The following is a 16,332-nucleotide window of genomic DNA, read 5'->3' as shown; positions in this document are numbered from 1 at the left end:
CCATAGACTCACGCAGAGAGCCATAGACTCATGTAGAAACGCATAGAATCATGCAGAGACCCATAGGCGCATACAGAGACCCATAGACTCACACAGAGACCCACAGACTCACACAGAGACCCATAGGCTCATACAAAGACCCATAGACTCACGCAGAGACCCATAGACTCACGTAGAGACCCATAGGCTCACGCAGAGACCCATAGGCTCACGCAGAGACCCATAGACTCACGTAGAGACCCATAGGCTCATGTAGAGACCCATAGACTCACGCAGAGACCCATAGACTCACGCAGAGACCCATAGACTCACGCAGAGACCCATAGGCTCACGCAGAGACCCATAGACTCACACAGAGACCCATAGACTCACGCAGAGACCCATAGACTCACACAGAGACCCATAGACTCACACAAAGACCCATAGACTCACGCAGAGACCCATAGACTCACGCAGAGACCCATAGGCTCACGCAGAGACCCATAGACTCACACAGAGACCCATAGACTCACGCAGAGACCCATAGGCTCATACAGAAAACCATAGACTCACGCAGAGACCCATAGGCTCACGCAGAGACCCATAGGCTCACGCAGAGACCCATAGGCTCACGCAGAGACTCATAGACTCACACAGAGACCCATAGACTCACGCAGAGACCCATAGACTCACGCAGAGACCCATAGACTCACACAGAGACCCATAGACTCACGCAGAGACCCATAGACTCACGCAGAGACCCATAGACTCACGCAGAGACCCATAGACTCACGCAGAGACCCATAGGCTCACGCAGAGACCCATAGACTCACACAGAGACCCATAGACTCACGCAGAGACCCATAGACTCACACAGAGACCCATAGACTCACACAAAGACCCATAGACTCACGCAGAGACCCATAGACTCACGCAGAGACCCATAGGCTCACGCAGAGACCCATAGACTCACACAGAGACCCATAGACTCACGCAGAGACCCATAGGCTCATACAGAAAACCATAGACTCACGCAGAGACCCATAGGCTCACGCAGAGACCCACAGACTCACGCAGAAAACCATAGACTCACACAGAGACTCATAGGCTCATGCAAAAACCCATAGGCTCATGCAGAGACCCATAGACTCACGTAGAGACCCATAGACTCACGCAGAGACTCATAGGCTCATGCAAAAACCCATAGGCTCACGCAAGACCCATAGACTCACGCAGAGATCCATAGGCTCATACAAAGACCCCTAGACTCACATAGAGACCCACAGACTCATGTAGAGACCCATAGACTCACACATAGACTCATATGCTCACGCAGAGACCCATAGACTCACGTAGAGACCCATAGACTCACGCAGAGACCCATAGGCTCATACAAAGACCCATAGACTCACGCAGAGACCCATAGACTCACCTAGAGACCCATAGACTCACGCAGAGACCCATAGGCTCATGCAAAGACCCATAGACTCACGCAGAGACCCATAGGCTCACGCAGAGACCCATAGGCTCACGCAGAGACCCATAGACTCACGCAGAGACCCATAGACTCACGTAGAGACCCATACACTCACACAGAGACCCATAGGCTCATGCAGAGACTTATAGACTCACACAGAGACCCATAGACTCACACAGAGACCCATAGACTCACGCAGAGACCCATAGACTCACAGAGAGACCCATAAGCTCATACAAAGACCCATAGACTCACACAGAGACCCATAGACTCACGTAGAGACCCATAGGCTCACGCAGAGACCCATAGACTCACGCAGAGACCCATAGACTCACGCAGAGACCCATAGACTCACGCAGAGACCCATAGACTCACACAGAGACCCATAGGCTCACGCAGAGACCCATAGGCTCACGCAGAGACTCATAGACTCACACAGAGACCCATAGACTCACGCAGAGACCTATAGACTCACGCAGAGACCCATAGACTCACGCAGAGACCCATAGACTCACGCAGAGACCCATAGACTCACGCAGAGACCCATAGACTCACGCAGAGACCCATAGACTCACGCAGAGACCCATAGGCTCACGCAGAGACCCATAGACTCACACAGAGACCCATAGACTCACGCAGAGACCCATAGACTCACACAGAGACCCATAGACTCACACAGAGACGCATAGACTCACGCAGAGACCCGTAGACTCACACAGAGACTCATAGACTCACGCAAGACCCTTAGACTCACGCAAAGACCCATAGACTCACGCAGAGAGCCATAGACTCATGTAGAAACGCATAGACTCATGCAGAGACCCATAGGCGCATACAGAGACCCATAGACTCACACAGAGACCCACAGCCTCACACAGAGACCCATAGGCTCATACAGAGAACCATAGACTCACGCAGAGACCCATAGGCTCACGCAGAGACCCACAGACTCAGGCAGAAAACCATAGACTCACGCAGAGACTCATAGGCTCATGCAAAAACCCATAGGCTCATGCAGAGACCCATAGACTCACGTAGAGACCCATAGACTCACGCAGAGACTCATAGGCTCATGCAAAAACCCATAGGCTCATGCAGAGACCCATAGACTCACGTAGAGACCCATAGACTCACGCAGAGACTCATAGGCTCATACAAAGACCCATAGACTCACGCAGAGACCCATAGACTCACACAGAGACCCATAGACTCACACAGAGACCCATAGACTCACGCAGAGACCCATAGACTCACACAGAGACCCATAGGCTCATACAAAGACCCATAGACTCACACAGAGACCCATAGACTCATGTAGAGACCCATAGGCTCACGCAGAGACCCATAGACTCACACAGAGACCCATAGACTCACGCAGAGACCCATAGACTCACGCAGAGACCCATAGACTCACACAGAGACCCATAGGCTCACGCAGAGACCCATAGGCTCACGCAGAGACTCATAGACTCACACAGAGACCCATAGACTCACGCAGAGACCCATAGACTCACGCAGAGACCCATAGACTCACACAGAGACTCATAGACTCACGCAGAGACCCATAGACTCACGCAGAGACCCATAGACTCACGCAGAGACCCATAGACTCACGCAGAGACCCATAGGCTCACGCAGAGACCCATAGACTCACACAGAGACCCATAGACTCACGCAGAGACCCATAGACTCACACAGAGACCCATAGACTCACACAAAGACCCATAGACTCACGCAGAGACCCATAGACTCACGCAGAGACCCATAGGCTCACGCAGAGACCCATAGACTCACACAGAGACCCATAGACTCACGCAGAGACCCATAGGATCATACAGAGAACCATAGACTCACGCAGAGACCCAAAGACTCACGCAGAGACCCATAGACTTACACAGAGACCCATAGACTCACACAGAGACCCGTAGACTCACACAGAGACTCATAGACTCACGCAAGACCCATAGACTCACGCAAAGACCCATAGACTCACGCAGAGAGCCATAGACTCATGTAGAAACGCATAGAATCATGCAGAGACCCATAGGCGCATACAGAGACCCATAGACTCACACAGAGACCCACAGACTCACACAGAGACCCATAGGCTCATACAAAGACCCATAGACTCACGCAGAGACCCATAGACTCACGTAGAGACCCATAGGCTCACGCAGAGACCCATAGGCTCACGCAGAGACCCATAGACTCACGTAGAGACCCATAGGCTCATGTAGAGACCCATAGGCTCACGCAGAGACTCATAGACTCACACAGAGACCCATAGACTCACGCAGAGACCCATAGACTCACGCAGAGACCCATAGGCTCACGCAGAGACCCATAGACTCACACAGAGACCCATAGACTCACGCAGAGACCCATAGGCTTACGCAGAGACCCATAGGCTCATGCAGAGACCCATAGACTCACACAGAGACCCATAGACTCACGCAGAGACCCATAGGCTCATACAGAGAACCATAGACTCACGCAGAGACCCACAGACTCACGCAGAGACCCATAGACTTACGCAGAGACCCATAGGCTCACACAGAGACCCGTAGACTCACACAGAGACTCATAGACTCACGCAAGACCCATAGACTCACGCAAAGACCCATAGACTCACGCAGAGAGCCATAGACTCACGCAGAGACCCATAGGCTCATACAGAGACCCATAGACTCACACAGAGACCCACAGACTCACGCAGAGACCCATAGGCTCACGCAGAGACCCATAGGTTCACGCAGAGACCCATAGGCTCACCCAGAGACCCATAGACTCACCCAGAGACCCATAGACTCACGCAAAGACCCATAGGCTCACGCAGAGACCCATAGGCTCACGCAGAGACCCATAGACTCACACAGAGACCCATAGACTCACGCAGAGACCCATAGACTTACACAGAGACCAATAGGCTCACACAGAGACCCATAGACTCACCAGAGACCCATCGGCTCACCCAGAGACCCATAGACTCACGCAGAGACTCATAGATGCACGCAGAGAACCATAGGCTCACGCAGAGACCCATAGGCTCGCACAAAGACCAAGAGACTGGCATAACGACCCATTGATTAAACCTGGTTCTCCAAGTTCAGAATTTGTATATAAACTAGAGGAATCCGATGGATGGTAAAGCTCTTTTTCACAGATGTCCAGTAATTGATGGGCTCAGCAGGGTCACCAATGACTGCAGAAAAAAAACCCATCGTATGAAATTTGTTAGCGCACTTAATTAGACTGCGAATTTAAATAAAAAATCCAGAAAGTGCAGCCCTCGACAATGTATGTGTATACCAAAGGTTCACTTGAAGGTTTCCAAAAACACTGCTCTGCAATCAAAATATGATAATTGGTTTTTTACCCTTTTATCTGGCAACAAAACAGTGTTGTTGGCAGATAAAAGGGTAAAAAAAACAATTATCATATTTTTTCTTCTGGCAAATGAGGTTCCAATGGTGTAAATGCTTACCCCGAGCTCTCATACTCTGATGGTGCATTGTCTTTGAGTTGTGTGTCTTTTGGCGTCATATGGTCCAACACCATGTGAGACTAGGCTCTAAGGAAAGCTGTCTCGGGTGTGGACCAATCAACTTCAAGGACAGTGCATACATTATCAGAGTTGTGTTTTTTGTTTGCATTATGACTGCAGGTATTGTGGTCTATGCAAACATGACTCCTTGTTTAACACGTAGGCTTTCGCGGCCAATATTATTCATAATCAACGTTTTTGGATTTAGATCGCGTTATTTATAAATGTGTCGTAACCCTCCACCACCCGACACGGCCAATCAGTAAAAATGTGTCACGTTGACAAAAGACAAATAGTTCACTGCTTTAGCCCACCGGTGTGTTGAAGCGTGAAACCACAACATTTACAATTTTTGAGTACTGTACGACGTTTCGCTGGTAATTGCCCAATGATGCTGGATGCAATTACCAGCGAAACGTCGTACTCAAATTGTAAATGTTGTGGTTTCACGCTTCAACACACCGGTGGGCTAAAGCAGTGAACTATTTGTCTTTTGTCAACGTGACACATTTTTACTGATTGGCCGTGTCGGGTGGTGGAGGGTTACGACACATTTATAAATAACGCGATCTAAACCCAAAAACGTTGATTATGAATGACTCCTTGTAAAAAAAAGGTGTCAGTTTTGTTGCCAGATAAAAGGGTAAACAACCAATTATCACTGCTCTGCAATATCCACTTCCGTGGGCGACTTTACGTACCCCAGAGCGTCACGTGATGCACGGGTCTCAGAACTAACTCTGTGATATCCACTTTCACAGACAAATGCTGCGTGGAGTGTAAATACGAGTCGATGAATGATTGCTCGATGATGTAATTTCACGCCCCGTCTCCATCATACTTGCTGCGTTGTCTGAGAACTGCCGTATTGACGCAAGAGAATGACCTCTGGTGAACGGAGTGAGACAAATGATGGGGAGGGCGAGAGAGACGGGGAGATTACAGACAATTCCCCATCAATGGGAGACGAGGCTGACTGGTGTATCTTTATATAATCACGTGTGAACATGTGTCTGTGTGTCTATTTAGATGAGAGTGTGTCTGTCCGCGTGTGTATGGGGTTAGTTTAGCGGTTAGCGCACTGCGCCAAGATTCACACGGTCAGAGTTTGATTCCCGCTGATGGCTAATATCAAGTGATGATTATCTGAACCGGTCCTGGGCCTCCCCTAGGTGGACTCGGCCTCAAATTAATCCTCAGTGCGGTGTGTTGTAAATATCACCGTTGGGGGAGACCAACCATCCCCTCGTGTGCCGTGCCGGCCTTCAAAAGGTGCTACTCGCTAACAGCACTTGCCCCAACAGTCTGTTGAGGCTATACGGGGGATCTTTGTGTGTGTGTGTGTGCGTGCGTTGCTAGGCATAGCTAAAATAGAAATGTTTTGTAACCCTGGTTCACTTTCATTTTTAATGATTGGCCTCCCTGAATTACAGCACGAAAATCTCTCATCCGTGTGAGTAAATGCGTGTGTCAGTGTGTGTGTCAGTGTGTCATTGTGTGTGTGTCAGTGTGTCATTGTGTGTGTGTCAGTGCGTGTGTCAGTGTGTCACTGTGTGTGTCTGTGGCATGGTGTGTGTCACAGTGACATACTGTGTCGTGGTGTCAGTGTGTCACTGTGTGTGTGTCACTGTGTGTGTGTCACAGTGACATACTGTGTCAGAGTGTCAGTGTGTCACTGTGTGTGTGTCAGTGTGTGTGTCACAGTGATATGCTGTGTCAGAGTGTGTGTGTCACTGTGTGTGTGTCTGTGTCGCTGTGTGTGTCACAGTGATATACTGTGTCAGGGTGTCAGTGTGTCACTGTGTGTGTCAGTGTGTCATTGTGTGTGTCTGTGTCATGGTGTGTGTCACAGTGACATACTGTGTCGTGGTGTCAGTGTGTCACTGTGTGTGTCTGTGTCATGGTGTGTGTCACAGTGACATACTGTGTCGTGGTGTCAGTGTGTCATTGTGTGTGTCTGTGGCATGGTGTGTGTCACAGTGACATACTGTGTCGTGGTGTCAGGGTGTCAGTGTGTCATTGTGTGTGTCTGTGGCATGGTGTGTGTCACAGTGACATACTGTGTCGTGGTGTCAGTGTGTCACTGTGTGTGTCAGTGTCGCTGTGTGTGTCACAGTGACATACTGTGTCAGAGTATCAGTGTGTCACTGTGTGTGTGTCACTGTGTGTGTCACAGTGACATACTGTGTCAGAGTGTCAGTGTGTCACTGTGTGTGTGTCAGTGTCACTGTGTGTGACACAGTGAAATACGGTGTCAGGGTGTCAGTGTGTCATTGTGTGTGTCTGTGTCATGGTGTGTGTCACAGTGACATACTGTGTCGTGGTGTCAGTGTGTCACTGTGTGTGTCTGTGTCATGGTGTGTGTCACAGTGACATACTGTGTCGTGGTGTCAGTGTGTCATTGTGTGTGTCTGTGTCATGGTGTGTGTCACAGTGACATACTGTGTCAGAGTGTCAGTGTGTCACTGTGTGTGTGTCAGTGTGTGTGTCACAGTGATATACTGTGTCAGGGTGTCAGTGTGTCACTGTGTGTGTCTGTGGCATGGTGTGTGTCACAGTGACATACTGTGTCGTGGTGTCAGTGTGTCACTGTGTGTGTGTCACTGTGTGTGTGTCACAGTGACATACTGTGTCAGAGTGTCAGTGTGTCACTGTGTGTGTGTCAGTGTCACTGTGTGTGACACAGTGAAATACGGTGTCAGGGTGTCAGTGTGTCACTGTGTGTGTGTCTGTGTCGCTGTGTGTGTCACAGTGAAATACTGTGTCAGGGTGTCAGTGTGTCACTGTGTGTGTCAGTGTCACTGTGTGTGTGTCACAGTGATATACCGTGTCAGGGTGTCAGTGTGTCACTGTGTGTGTCAGTGTCACTGTGTGTGTCACAGTGATATGCTGTGTCAGGGTGTCAGTGTGTCACTGTGTGTGTCAGTGTCGCTGTGTGTGTCACAGTGAAATACTGTGTCAGAGTGTCAGTGTGTCACTGTGTGTGTGTCTGTGTCGCTGTGTGTGTCACAGTGATATACTGTGTCAGGGTGTCAGTGTGTCACTGTGTGTGTCAGTGTCACTGTGTGTGACACAGTGATATACGGTGTCAGGGTGTCACTGTGTGTCACTGTGTGTGTGTCACTGTGTGTGTGTCACAATGATGTACTGTGTCAGAGTGTCAGTGTGTCACTGTGTGTGTGTCAGTGTCACTGTGTGTGAGACAGTGATATACGGTGTCAGGGTGTCACTGTGTGTCACTGTGTGTGTGTCACTGTGTGTGTGTCACAGTGATATACCGTGTCAGAGTGTCAGTGTGTCACTGTGTGTGTGTCAGTGTCACTGTGTGTGTCACAGTGATATACTGTGTCGTGGTGTCAGTGTGTCACTGTGTGTGTCACAGTGATATACTGTGCCGTGGTGTCAGTGTGTCACTGTGTGTGTCAGTGTCACTGTGTGTGTCACTGTGTGTGTCACAGTGATATACTGTGTCAGTGTGCCACTGTGTGTGTGTCAGTGTCACTGTGTGTGTCACAGCGATATACTGTGTCAGGGTATCAGTGTGTCACTGTGTGTGTGTCAGTGCCACTGTGTGTGTGACACAGTGATAGAGCCCAGCGCGCTAAATACTACACATGCAATGGCACACACATTATGGAACATGCGTGTGTGTATGTATGCACACACACACACGTCTCGTGTACACGTTCGCATAGGCACACACACACGTTTGCACGGTTGGCTCCGTACGGTGCGAAATAAGTTCAAGATTAATTCATACATTTACACAGATACATGCGGAATCACGCACACATTGACACATCTTAAGAGACACACACACGTGATGTACACGGCCACGTATCACATACACAATGACACGTTCAGACACACCGACACACATGTCATCACACACACACACGTGTGTATACATACATGTGTACACATCTCACACACGTTATCATATTCACATACAGAGACAAAGATCCCCCGTATAGCCTCAACAGACTGTAGGGGCAAGTGCTGTTAGCAAGCACCTATGAAGGCCGGCACGGCACACGAGGGGGTGGGTGGCCAGCACCACGCCCGGCCGCCTTTGTCTCCCAATGTTTACACACCGCACCAGGTACTCATTTGAGGCCGAATCGACCCAGGGGAGGCCCAGAACCGGTTCAAATAATCGTCACCGGTGTTGGCCGTGAGCGGGAATCGAACCCGGGTCGCTGCGTTCGTAGCGCAGCGCGCTAACCGCTGCACCACCGCTCATCAAAATATATAGACTGTACACACAGACACACCCGTTATCGCGTACACATTGTCACATCTTAGCACACACAACGCACACATTGACACAAATCTAGTCACACACACACGCACACGTCCACGTATTACATGCACAATGACACATCTTCTAACATACACACACACCGACAAAGATCCCCCGTATAGCCTTAACAGACTGTAGGGGCAAGTGCTGTTAGCGAGCACCTATGAAGGCCGGCACGGCACACGAGAGGGTGGGGGTGGCCAGAACCACGCCCGACCGCCTTTGTCTCCCCAGTGGCGATGTTTACACACCGCACCAGGTACTCATTAAAGGCTGAGTCGACCTAGGGGAGGCCCAGGACCGGTTCAGATAATCGTCACTGGTGTTGGCCGTGAGTGGGACGCGAACCCGGGTCGCCAGGTTCATAGCGCAGCGCGCTAGCCGATACACCACCGCTCCCCATACACACACCGACACACATGTCATCACACACATGTCATCCACACACACACACGTATGTATACAGTCATATGTGCACGTATCACAAAGACAAAGATCCCCCCCTCCGCCCGTATAGCCTCAACAGACAGTTGGGGCAAGTGCCGTTAGCGAGTGGCACCACCTATGAAGGCCGACACGGGCGCAAAGAGGGGGGGGGGGAGGAGGTGGGTTTGACCAGCACCACACCCGTCCGCCTTTGTCTCCCCAACAGAGAGACTCACTCACCTGCATTGGCAGCGATGAGACCCAGCGCCAAGTCGAGTACTGTCACAGCAAGCCATCCCCGGCCCTTCATCTCCACGGAGATACACTGTGGCCTCGGCCTCCAAAAAAATCAGCCTCACCCCAAAGCCTCCTCCATGTGAGAAGCCCCCCTTTTGTTCCCGGTTCGATCCCGATATCGGGTCTGGGGGGGTGGGGGGCTCAAATCAGCGAGAGGTAACGGAGGTCACGCATCGCTTGACCGAATTGCCTCTGGAGAACGATGCTATCTTCATGTGTACGTGCTCTCTGCGTGCGAGTGGAAGGAAATCACCAATTGCGCGAATTAATATGCACGTACTTGCAGTAGAGCGTAGATGCTACATCTAATTATCTCGACGTATTAATTGTGAGGTAGGTAGATGCCTCGTAGCGTTGCGGCCGGCTGTTTTAATTCAACGACGGATCTCTCTCTCTCCTAACTAATTCGCCAATTATTTGCCAAAAATCTCACCACGCTGAATATGCATATGGCAAGCGAAATAAAATTTACGGAGATTTAAATACACACACACACAGACCTCCCCCAAAAAAAAATCCCTGCGCAAAAATCTGCTGTTGAAATAATCAAACGTTTAGAAGCTTGCGCGGCGACGAATCGAATATCCAAAATGCCAATATTCGTGCCTGTCGAAACCTTGAAGGGTTACCATCGCGCCGGTCGGTATCTGCCCGTGGCTTGAGTCTGAACGGAGCCTACCGACCCAGCACACACACACACAGCTGCACAAAGACAAAGAGCCCCCCCGCCGCCAGATAGCCTTCACCAGCCTGTTGGGGCAAGTGCTGCGAGCGAATCGCCGAGCCGAGGCCCGGCAGAGGCCCCACGAGCGAGCGGTGGTTGTAAGGGGGTGGCCAGCACCACGCCCGGCCGCCTTTGTCCCCCCAGTGGCGATGTCTGGGGAGGCTGAGTGGACCTATACGAGTTGACACGGACGCACACACACCCCTCCACCCCACGTGTGTGTGTGTCAGTGTGACGTGTGCTCAGTGAACGGCGTTCCATTGGTGGAGCCCAAAGAGCGCTGTGAGTAGGCGGCAACGCTGTGATGTCGCTTCTGGCCACTTGGTGTCACACGTGCTTAGCACGCCGCTAAGGTCTCCGTGACCGTATTCTCTCTCTCTCTCTCCGATAGTTTCAAGTTTCGTTTATTAGGTATGTAGCCCTGTGAGCTATTCGGCTCTTGAATCGGGTGCAACCGCAACAAACAAAAAAATAAAAACATGAACAAGAAAACATCTTAAAGTGACTATGGTGTGGTGTTCATTCGGACGCTGTCTTTCCGACAGACCTGTTCTTCACCTGAGGACGGCTGCTTGCGCTGTGGCCGAAACGTCGTGAGAATTGTATTTTATTATATTTTATTATTTTATTATTTCCCTTCTACGTGACTTTACCGAAAGAACCAAGAAGAAGAAAAAAACTAATACGACTGACGAACTTCCTCTGTATATTAAAGCTAAAGTTGGGGTTTTCTTATAATCCGGTGCTGAAATTAATTAAGCAGATTGCACACCTCCTTCCCATACCTGTTCGTCCACGACATATCACAGTATTATTTTTAAATCCTTTATATTAAGTTCACTTGCTTGCGCGCTTACGAACGTGCAAATTTTTCGGTCGTTTTTTAACCCACTTCCCGTGATCCAATCAAGCTGACATTTTGCACACAGACTCGTTGTGCGTGACAATTTATTTTCGTGAAAAAAAAATTCCTAAATGTTCCACTTTTTAGGAAAAAATAAATTATATTTAATTACCAATTGCTTAATGGTGGCAGGCAATCATCTGACCCATAGGTGGCAGCCATCTCAAGCCAGAGGACGAGAGGACTCTAGCCGCCACGCATATAAAGGATTTATAGTGAAAAACTTTGTTTTTACGGGTACATTTTTTACCCATCCCATCAGCCGCCTCGGCCCTTTGGGAGTGATTTAAAATTCCCTGCAGCCTTGGTTCAACACAAGCAGCACTCTGGGCCAGTTTCGACCACCATGGTCTCATCAGCAGAGACAGGCTCGCTTGGATCAAATGCTCGTGCACTGCAAGATGTTTATAGAGAAGAACCCTGTTAGATATGGGTCCAAGTCAGTGCCGGATTGTCCTAGTAGCAAAAGTAGGTACATGTGTAGTAGTAGCTACATGTGTAGTAGCTGCACGTGTAGTAGCTGCACGTGTAGTAACTACATGTGTAGTAGCTACTAAATGTGCAGTAGCTACATGTGTAGTAGCAAAAGTAGCTACTACACATGTAGCTACTTTTGTAGTAGCTGCACGTGTAGTAGCTGCACGTGTAGTAGCTACATGTGTAGTAGCTGCACGTGTAGTAGCTGCACGTGTAGTAGCTGCACGAGTAGCAGCTACACGTGTAGTAGCTGCACGTGTAGTAGCTGCACGTGTAGTAGCTGCACGTGTAGTAGCTGCACGTGTAGTAGTAGCTGCAGGTGTAGTAGCTGCACGTGTAGTAGCTGCACGTGTAGTAGTAGCTGCACGTGTAGCAGCTGCACGTGTAGTAGCTGCACGTGTAGTAGCTGCACGTGTAGTAGCTGCACGTGTAGTAGTAGCTACACGTGTAGCAGCTGCACGTGTAGTAACTGCACGTGTAGTAGTAGCTGCACGTGTAGCAGCTGCACGTGTAGTAGCTGCACGTGTAGTAGTAGCTGCACGTGTAGCAGCTACACATGTAGTAGCTGCACGTGTAGTAACTGCACGTGTAGTAGCTGCACGTGTAGCAGCTGCACGTGTAGTAGCTGCACGTGTAGTAGTAGCTGCACGTGTAGTAGCTGCACGTGTAGCAGCTGCACGTGTAGTAGCTGCACGTGTAGTAGTAGCTGCACGTGTAGCAGCTACACATGTAGTAGCTGCACGTGTAGTAACTGCACGTGTAGTAGCTGCACGTGTAGCAGCTGCACGTGTAGTAGCTGCACGTGTAGTAGTAGCTGCACGTGTAGTAGCTGCACGTGTAGCAGCTGCACGTGTAGTAGCTGCATGTGTAGTAGCTGCACGTGTAGTAGCTGCATGTGTAGTAACTGCACGTGTAGTAGCTACACGTGTAGCAGCTGCACGTGTAGTAGCTACACGTGTAGCAGCTGCACGTGTAGTAACTGCACGTGTAGTAGCTGCACGTGTAGCAGCTGCATGTGTAGTAGCTGCACGTGTAGTAGCTACACGTGTAGCAGCTACACGTGTAGTAGCTGCACGTGTAGTAGTAGCTGCACGTGTAGTAGCTGCACGTGTAGCAGCTACACGTGTAGTAGCTGCACGTGTAGTAGTAGCTGCACGTGTAGTAGCTGCTACACGTGCAGTAGCTGCTACACGTGCAGTAGCAGCTACACGTGTAGTAGTAGCTACACGTGTAGTAGCTGCACGTGTAGCAGCTACTACACGTGTAGTAGCTGCACGTGTAGCAGCTGCATGTGTAGTAGCTGCACGTGTAGTAGCTGCACGTGTAGTAGCTGCACGTGTAGTAGCTGCACGTGTAGTAGCTACATGTGTAGTAGCTGCACGTGTAGTAGCTGCACGTGTAGTAGCTGCACGTGTAGTAGCTGCACGTGTAGTAGCTGCACGTGTAGTAGCTGCACGTGTAGTAGCTGCATGTGTAGTAGCTGCACGTGTAGTAGCTGCACGTGTAGTAGCTGCACGTGTAGTAGCTACACGTGTAGTAGCTGCATGTGTAGTAGCTGCACGTGTAGTAGCTACACGTGTAGTAGCTGCACGTGTAGTAGCTGCACGTGTAGTAGCTGCACGTGTAGTAGCTGCACGTGTAGTAGCTGCACGTGTAGTAGCTGCACGTGCAGTAGCTACACGTGTAGTAGCTGCACGTGTAGTAGCTGCACGTGTAGTAGCTACACGTGTAACAGCTACACGTGTAGTAGCTACACGTGTAGTAGCTGCACGTGTAGTAGCTACACGTGTAGTAGCTGCACGTGTAGTAGCTACATCTGCAGTAGCTACGGGCCCCACACTTTCAAGGGCCCCGCGCTAAATGCTTCCAAGCTATCAATTCCGGTTCAGTGTTTCTGCACTTGCTCTATTACTATAGTACTATACCGCCTACAACTTTTCTGAACGACTGGGTGTTTAAGGTTAGCGATTTGTCGTATTATCTGGCTGTATAGCAAATGAAAAAATATAATTGCTTTACTATGCAAGTTTCAAATGTATGTGTTTTAACATGTACGTGTTTTTATATTTAGGACCTCTTTATAGCTTCATCCGGCACTGGTTCTAGGATGGACTTTTTATTTATTTTTTACAACAATGTCTAATAGTGTATTGTATTACATTTCTCTGTTTCTTCTTTTGTACCTTTTCTTGTTTCATTGTATGTAATGGCAGAGATTATGGATGTAAAAAATACAACCATAACCACAATCGCATCAACAGAAATCGATGCATTGTTACATGAAGTGCGGATATTGTGGCCAAGATTGAGCAAATTGTTGTTTTTATTTACATAGCATAGACATTTTTTTTAAATATTTTTTTATAAAGTACAACCATAACCACAATCATATAAACATAAATCTATTTTATAGCAATATATTGGGGGGGGGGGGACATTTTGAGCATATTTGAATATTGTAATGACGGCCTTGACGTTTACCACATTTCTATTACCAGTGTCTTGCAGCTCTGGAGCAGCGGTCAGCCTCAAACCATCGCATTCGTCTCAAGCTAAACTCGGACCCACGCCTCACACAGGAGGTGTCCGTGCCTATACAGCAAACATCTGGCAGGTATCGATTTAAAGCTTTCGTGACTGCAGGGATTCATCTTCTTGGTTCTTTCGGTAAAGTCACGTAGAAAGGAAATAATAAAATAATATTGATTTATTATGTTTTATTTTTATTATTTTATTATTTCCCTTCTACGTGATTTTACCGAAAGAACCAAGAAGATCTGGCAGGTAAGCGTTGTCTTTCAGGCAAGCCTCATTGCTGATGAGACGCTGAATGTCGAAATAGATGCAGAGTTGTGTTTGCGTTGGATCAATACTACCGATGAAGATGCACTCACAGAAGGCCATGCCCCTGATGAGATGCATAAAATAAAACGCTTGTTTTATTGTGTGCATCTCGTATATTTAATTATACTGTATGTTGTATTTTGGAGAGAAACACACGTGCGAAGGAGATGAATTGCTTCTTTATTTTGTGACACAGCAGTTGCGGTTGGGCATTTGTCCACAAGAGGGCGACCGACACTAATCCTGAACTCTCACCCAGAGATCCACACACAGAGATGCCCACAGACTCACACAGAGACCCACAGACTCACACAGTGACTCACACAGAGACCCACAGACTCACACAGTGACTGACACTCACACAGAGACCCACAGACTCACACAGAGACCCACAGACTCACACAGTGACTCACACTCACACAGAGACCTAGAGACTCACACAGAGACCCGCAGACTCACACAGTGACTCACACTCACACAGAGACCTAGAGACTCACACAGAGACCCACAGACTCACACACTGACCTAGAGACTCACACAGAGATTCACAGACTCACACAGTGACTCACACTCACACAGAGATGCCCACAGACTCACACAGAGACCCACAGACTCACACAGTGACTCACACTCACACAGAGACCTAGAGACTCACACAGAGACACACAGACTCACACAGAGACTCACACAGAGACGTAGACTCACACAGAGACCCACACAGAGACACACAGACTCACACACTGACCCTCAGACTCACACAGAGACCCACAGACTCACACAGTGACTCACACTCACACAGAGACCTAGAGAATCACATAGAGACACACAGACTCACACACTGACCCACAGACTCACACAGATTAAAATACTGTACTCACAAAGAGGCCCAGAAACTCACATACAGACTCAGAGACTCACACAGAGACTAATAAACTCACACAGATTCAAATACTGTAATCACAGAGACTCATAAACTCACACACAGACTCAGAGACTCACACAGAGACCCATAAACTCACACATATTAAAATACTGTACTCACAAAGAGGCCCAGAAACTCACATACAGACTCAGAGACTCACACAGAGACTAATAAACTCACACAGATTCAAATACTGTAATCACAGAGACTCATAAACTCACACACAGACTCAGAGACTCACACAGAGACCCATAAACTCACACAGATTCAAATACTGTACTCACAAAGAGGCCCAGAAACTCACACACAGCCTCAGAGACTCACACAGAGACCCATAAACTCACACAGATTCACCCAGAGCAGTGGAGTGACCCTCACTGACAGTGGAGGAGGCTTTATCCACCAGCGGAGTCCGCAAACGTAGACGAACATCCC

The 16,332-nt window shown here is 49.0% G+C and overlaps 1 protein-coding gene across 1 annotated transcript in view; it reads right to left on the bottom strand.

Moving 5' to 3' along the window:
* LOC144735868 (fibronectin type III domain-containing protein 5b-like) overlaps positions 1 to 10,830 on the bottom strand; it is a 40,196-nt gene extending 29,366 nt beyond the window's left edge. Inside the window, exon 1 of the mRNA XM_078618428.1 lies at positions 9,970 to 10,830. Within this exon, the coding sequence (XP_078474554.1) occupies positions 9,970 to 10,039 (70 nt within the window). The 5' untranslated portion in view covers positions 10,040 to 10,830. The remainder of the gene's footprint in view (positions 1 to 9,969) is intronic.
* Between the last annotated feature and the right edge of the window lie 5,502 nt (positions 10,831 to 16,332).

This window comes from Lampetra planeri, chromosome 57, assembly GCF_965212315.1.
Source record: "Lampetra planeri chromosome 57, kcLamPlan1.2.h2, whole genome shotgun sequence".
In the NCBI taxonomy this organism is placed as follows: domain Eukaryota; kingdom Metazoa; phylum Chordata; class Hyperoartia; order Petromyzontiformes; family Petromyzontidae; genus Lampetra; species Lampetra planeri.
This window is presented reverse-complemented; position numbering and strand designations above follow the sequence as displayed.